This window comes from Saimiri boliviensis, chromosome 6, assembly GCF_048565385.1.
Source record: "Saimiri boliviensis isolate mSaiBol1 chromosome 6, mSaiBol1.pri, whole genome shotgun sequence".
In the NCBI taxonomy this organism is placed as follows: Eukaryota; Metazoa; Chordata; class Mammalia; order Primates; family Cebidae; genus Saimiri; species Saimiri boliviensis.
In genome coordinates, this window is record NC_133454.1 from 114,365,148 (window position 1) to 114,371,480 (window position 6,333).

At 53.7% G+C, this 6,333-nt stretch overlaps 1 protein-coding gene across 1 annotated transcript; it reads left to right on the forward strand.

The window, feature by feature from the left end:
* Positions 1 to 88: 88 nt before the first annotated feature.
* ZNF408 (zinc finger protein 408) lies at positions 89 to 6,114 on the forward strand. Its single transcript, XM_003920043.4, has 5 exons — positions 89 to 415; positions 715 to 992; positions 1,994 to 2,055; positions 2,283 to 2,542; positions 4,554 to 6,114. The coding sequence occupies exons 1-5, from the start codon at positions 364 to 366 to the stop codon at positions 6,065 to 6,067; spliced, it is 2,166 nt and encodes a 721-aa protein (XP_003920092.2). The 5' UTR covers positions 89 to 363; the 3' UTR covers positions 6,068 to 6,114.
* The last annotated feature ends 219 nt before the right edge of the window (positions 6,115 to 6,333 follow it).

Consider the following 6,333-nt stretch of genomic DNA (forward strand, 5'->3'; position numbering starts at 1 on the left):
TCCGGCCCCAAACAGGGCCTTTCCAGGAGCCCCGCCCACTTCCTGCACTTGCCCGCTCTAAAGCCCACCTCGGGGATGTAACAGCATAACAGTCCGACTCGTCACTCCCAAAAAGAGGTGGCTGGAACAATTAGTTCCGCTTTTCTAGACACTCTAATCCCTGGTGGACCTCCGGAATCCTAGGTTCGTACTTCTCTCGGACGGAATTCCGCCTCCCCAGTACTCCCAAATTCCCAGTCCTTTGCACCAATGAGGTCTGACTCTGAGGCTTCTTTCCTGAGAAATTTGGAAGTCCATGACTGTTTCCTGGAGGAGCTGAGAAGAGGACGTTCACTTCCGGCGGAGGAGGCTTTCTGACCCGGAATGGAGGAGGCGGAGGAGCTGCTCTTGGAGGGGAAGAAGGAGCTGCAGCTCGGTGAGTGACCTGCGATGTCTGCGACACTCAGCCCTGGCCCAGATAGATCTGACATTCTAAGGTCAACTCTCTCCCCAGTCTCCTCTCCTCCCGATCCCAGGATCCTCTGGTGCCCTCAGAGTCGCTGGGGCCTTCTGAAGAGCCCTTGAGCCCCCTCAAACCTTTCAGGGCCCCCCTTAGAGCCCTCACCCATCCCTCGGGCTCCGCAGGCCCACCTGGACCTGCGGTTTACTCCCACACGTTTCTCCACCCCACGCCTTCTTGGGCGGCTCCCTCACCGTCTTCCCTTTTCCCTGCAGCCCCCGAGCCGCGCTTGGGCCTGGACTTAGGATGGAACTCCTCCGGAGAAGGCTGTGCGCCGAGCTTCAAGGACGTCCCACCCAGGCCGAGCCAAGCCCTCTTCGCTTTAAAGAGCCTCCCCCGGGGCTTGGCCCTTGGCCCCTCACGCGCCAAGGAACAGCGCTTGGGGGTCTGGTGTGTCGGGGAGCCCCTGCAGCCCGGCCTGCTCTGGGGACCGCTGGAAGAGAAGTCTGTCTCCGAGGAGAAGGGCAAGGGACTCAAGCCACGGCCGGAGGAGGTATTGAAATATATACAGCGGCTGCTCTCCGCCATTGAAAATGTAGGGAGGTTTGGACATTTCTAAACAGCTCTTCAGTTCGAAGAAAGATGGTCTTGTCCCTTCTCTCCAGACTGTGTCCTCCTCTCAGCAGTAGTAGTTAAGGAATCGAGATTTGAAAAGTTGTTGAAAGCTGGGTTCGTATAGTGTCAGCAGTGACGACGGTCAAGATCTAAGGTTTTTGGAATTAAGAAAGCATGGAATCAAATTCCAGCCTTGTCACCTAACTCGTTAAATTATGTGCCTCATTTAAGTCAACTGTGAAACAAAGCAATGGCTCTCTTGGGATTATATAGAGGCCCTGATTAAATAGTGCAGGTAAAGGGTTTCACCTGCACAATAAGTACCGTTTTATTTATTTTTTTTTTTCTTAGACAGTCTTGCTTTTTTGCCCAGGCTGAAGTGCAGTGGCACGATTTCACCTTACTGCAACCTTCATCTTCCAGGTTCAAGTGATTTTCATGCCTCAGCCTACCGAGTAGTTTGAGCTTACAGGTGTCTGTCACCACACCCAGCTAATTTTTGTATTTTTAGTAGAGACAGGGTTTCACCATGTTGGTCAGGCAGGTCTCAAACTCCTGGCCTCAAGTAACCCACCTGCCTGGACCTCTGAAAGTGCTGGGATTACAGGTGTGAGCCACCGTGCCTGGCCCAATAAGTACCATTTTGAAAAGCTGGTGTTCCTTATTAGTTTTTCTGTTTAATACTCACTGGAAGACAGTAATGTGTTCAATTTAGTAATTCTGCACACCCTTGGGAGGGAGGTAAGGAGACAGACTTTTTGGTCTTTATTGAATGAAGAATCAGACAGCACTGTCCTGTTAGAGGTAGAACCAGAGGCTTCTAACCTTCCAGGAGTTTCATCTTAAATTTGTTCCAGGAAGGTTTCGTCTGTTTGTTTTTTTCCATCTACACGACCCCCTCAAACACATTTGAGAAGGACTTTTGTTGGTTTATTTCAGAACCTGTCATTAGGCCCATGGGGAGACGTGCATGCCTGTGAGCAGAGTTCTGGCTGGACTAGGTAAGTTAGAGGATAGTGTGTCATGAATACTTGTTCCTTCGAAGCTTTCTGTTGTGGCTTGGGTTGGAACCCAGTGCTGACTGTCATTCCCTACCCAGTGTTCTTTTGTGGTGAATGTTCCAAAGGCATGCATCCTTTAGGACCCAGACTGCCTGGGGACTGGGGCTTTCAGGGAAGACCACTTGACTAGTGAGCATCTCCTAGGTGGCTCTTACTTTGCTTTGCAGCTTGGTACAGCAGGGCAGGCTGGAGAGTGAGGGAAATGTGGCCCCAGTGTGGATCAGCGAGCAGCTCCATCTGCAGGTGTACCAGGTGGTGCTGCCTGGCTTTGAGCTGCTGCTGTGGCCCCGGCCTTCCTCTGAGGACCCAAGTCTCGTTCAGCCTGGCCTGGACAGAGAGGCAGCTGTAGCAGTGGTGACAGAAGTGGAGTCTGTGGTACAGCAAGAAGTGGCCTCCCCCGGGGAGGATACAGCAGAACCTTGCACAGGTATGTGTCAAATAAATGCCAGTTCCCCAGCAATTTCCCCACCAAAACAACCTGTTGATAAGACAAAGCAGAGTTCATGACTCATTGCGGTAAGGAAGGACACTACAGGGTCTTTTTTTTTTTTTAAGACGGAGTCTCACTTTGTTGCCCAGGCTGGGATACAGTGATGCTGTCTCGGCTCACTGCAACCCGCCTCCCAGGTTCAAGCGATTCTCCTACCTCAGCCTCCTGCATAGCTGGGATTACAGGTGCACGCCACCACACCTGGCTAATTTTGGTATTTTTAGTAGAGATGGGGTTTCACCAGGGTGGCCAGGCTGGTCTTGAACTCCTGACCTTGTGATCCACACACCTCGGCCTCCCAAAGTGCTGGGATTACAGGCTTGAGCCACGGCGCCTGGCCCTTAGTAACTTTTCAAAATCTGATTTAAGGTGGATCGTTCAACATGGGATAGGAGGGTGGGCATTGATTAGTATTGGGTAAGGATTATGACTAAATAGCTTAGGGTTGGTAGATACAGCAAGGCTAGAATTTTCAGGCAAGGCACAGTCTTGGACTATAAATTGTCATTCAGTGCTTTCTGTCGAAGAGCGATGGGTCTGTTCTTTGGAATAACAGTACAGGTGTTTGCAACTTTCATCTTCCTAAGAGCTTCCTGGAAGAGTAAGGAAGAGAGTAAGCTTCATACGTACAGGGTTTTCAGCCTCACATGTTTCTTCTCTCCGGTGTGGGGGTTCTTTTATTTTACAGATGAGCTAGGGTGGGAAGGGGGGGGTCTTTCTTTTTTTTTGAGACTGAGTCTCGCTGTTATCAGCCTGGGCCAGAGTGCAGTGGTACAATCTCAGCTCACTGCAACCTCCACCTCCCAGGTTCCAGCAATTATCCTGCCTCAGCCTCTAGAGTAGCTGAGATTACAGGCACCTGCCACCACTCCTGGCTTTTTTTGTATTTTTAATAGAGATGGGATTTCACCATGTTGGCCAGGCTGGTCTTGAACTTCTGACCTCAGGGGATCCACTCACCTTGGCCTCCCAAAGTGCTGGGATTATAGGAATGAGCCACCACCCCTGGCCTTTTTTTGAGATGAAGTTTCATTCTTGTTGCCCAGGCTGGAGGGCAATGACATAGTCTCGGCTTACTGCAGCCTTCCCCTCCTGGGTTCAAGCGATTCTCCTGCCTCAGCCTTCCAAGTAGCTGGGACTACAGGTGTGCACCACTATGCCCGGCTAATTTTTTTTTGTATTTTTTTTTGTTTTTTTTTGTTTTGTTTTGTTTTTGAGATGGAGTTTCGCTCTTGTTACCCAGGCTGGAGTGCAATGGCACGATCTCGGCTCACCGCAACCTCCGCCTCCTGAGTTCAGGCAATTCTCCTGCCTCAGCCTCCTGAGTAGCTGGGATTATAGGCACGCGCCACCATGCCCAGCTAATTTTTTGTATTTTTAGTAGAGACGGGGTTTCACCGTGTTGACCAGGATGGTCTCGATCTGTTGACCTCGTGATCCACCCGCCTCGGCCTCCCAAAGTGCTGGGATTACAGGCTTGAGCCACCGCGCCCGGCTTTTGTATTTTTAGTAGAGACAGGGTTTTACCATGTTAGCCAGGCTGGTCTTGAACTCCTGACCTCAAGTGATCTGCCTGTCTTGGCCTCCCAAAGTGCTTGGATTACAGGCATGAGCCACCATGCCTGGCCGGAAGGGGGTCTTGAATCACATCCTAAATATGTATCTCCAGAGGGTGAACAAAGGGATCCTTCATCTGGGATGGCCTTACTCTAGTGATGATCCAGGTGGCCGGGGCACCACGGCTCAGGAGTGTTTCTCCAGGAGGCACCTGTGGCTGGACAGGATGATAAATGGAGTAGGCACTCCATGCTTTAGGGAAGAGATTGGTATCATTGCTCCTTCTGAGGCTCAGGGACTGGGTGGGAGAAAACATCTGTTCCTGTAATTCTCTGGTAACACCACCTGCGCTGAAGCTCCCTAACCCCAGCACCCCATCCTTGCCTTGCAGATCCTGGTTCACAGTCACCCCCTGGCAACCAAGCAGAGAGTGTGGTGAGCCCTGGACTTCAATTCCCCACCCAGGACCAACTTTCCAAGGATAGCCAGCCATTTGGCCCCTTGATTCAGGATGGTAATGTGGATGAGGAATACCCACCCCAGGCACAGATTCCACCTGAACTTCAGAGCAACTCGGCTACCCAGCAGGACCCAGATGGCAGTGAAGCCAGTTTCTCATCTGCCAGGGGCACCCAGCTGCATGCCTACCTAGCCAAGAAGTTACACAGCCCCAGTGATCAGTGCCCACCCAGAGCAAAGACCCCAGAGCCTGGAGCCCAGCAGTCTGGCTTCCCTGCACTCTCTCGGAGCCCTCGTTGCCCAGCAGAAAGCTTCCCAAAGCAAGGACGACGGTACCGGTGTGGAGAGTGTGGCAAGGCATTTCTGCAGCTGTGCCACCTAAAGAAGCACGCGTTCGTGCACACAGGCCACAAGCCCTTTCTTTGCACTGAGTGTGGCAAGAGTTACAGTTCAGAGGAAAGCTTCAAAGCTCACACATTGGGCCACCGAGGGGTGCGGCCCTTCCCCTGCCCACAATGTGACAAGGCCTATGGCACCCGGCGAGACCTCAAAGAGCACCAGGTGGTACATTCAGGTGCCCGGCCCTTTGCTTGTGACCAGTGTGGCAAGGCCTTTGCTCGCCGGCCCTCCCTGCGGCTGCATCACAAGACCCACCAGGTGCCAGCTGCCCCTGCCCCTTGCCCGTGCCCTGTGTGTGGGCGGGCCCTGGCCAACCAGGGCTCCCTGCGGAACCATATGAGGCTCCATACTGGAGAAAAGCCTTTCCTGTGCCCACACTGTGGCCGGGCGTTTCGCCAGCGGGGCAACCTGCGTGGGCACTTGCGGCTCCACACTGGGGAGCGTCCTTACCGCTGCCCGCACTGTACAGATGCCTTCCCCCAGCTGCCTGAACTGCGGCGCCATCTCATCTCCCACACCGGGGAGGCTCACTTGTGTCCCGTGTGTGGCAAGGCTCTCCGAGACCCCCACACGCTCCGAGCTCACGAGCGCCTGCACTCCGGAGAGAGGCCCTTTCCCTGTCCCCAGTGTGGCCGTGCTTACACGCTGGCCACCAAGCTGCGGCGCCACCTCAAATCTCACTTGGCGGACAAGCCCTACCGCTGCCCCACCTGTGGCATGGGCTACACCCTCTTGCAGAGCCTCAGGCGGCACCAGCTTAGTCACCGGCCCGAGGTGCCCTCCAGCCCACCCTCTGTGCCTTCTGCTTCTGAGCCCGCTGTGGTGCTCCTGCAGGCTGAGCCACAACTGATGAACACACCCAGAGAGCAGGACGTCTCCCCTGACGTCAACGTCAGGGATGTTGTGGAGGTCACCATTTCAGAGAGCCGGGAGAAGTGCTTAGTGGTGCCAGAGGAGCCGGGCGCTGCCCCCAGCCTGGTGCTAATTCATAAGGACCTGGGCTTCAGTGCCTGGGCGGAGGTGGTGGAGGTGGAGACAGGCACCTGACATCTTCGCCTTCTGACGTGGCTCCATAAAGCCCTGTGCTTTCTCGCTGTGTGTCTGCATCTTCTTTCTTGGGGTTGCCTGGTAGGGATTAGAGAGTCTACTCTAATGTGAGAGACAGGTCAAGGACTTTCCTTCCTGCTTAGGAACCACCAAATCTTGTTCCAAGCCTACTAGGTGAGACGTCTTCTGAAGTAGAGATCTTTGTATTGAAATCAGTAGAGCTTGCTCTGCCTACCTCCCTGGGAATGCCACAGGGCACGTGCTGC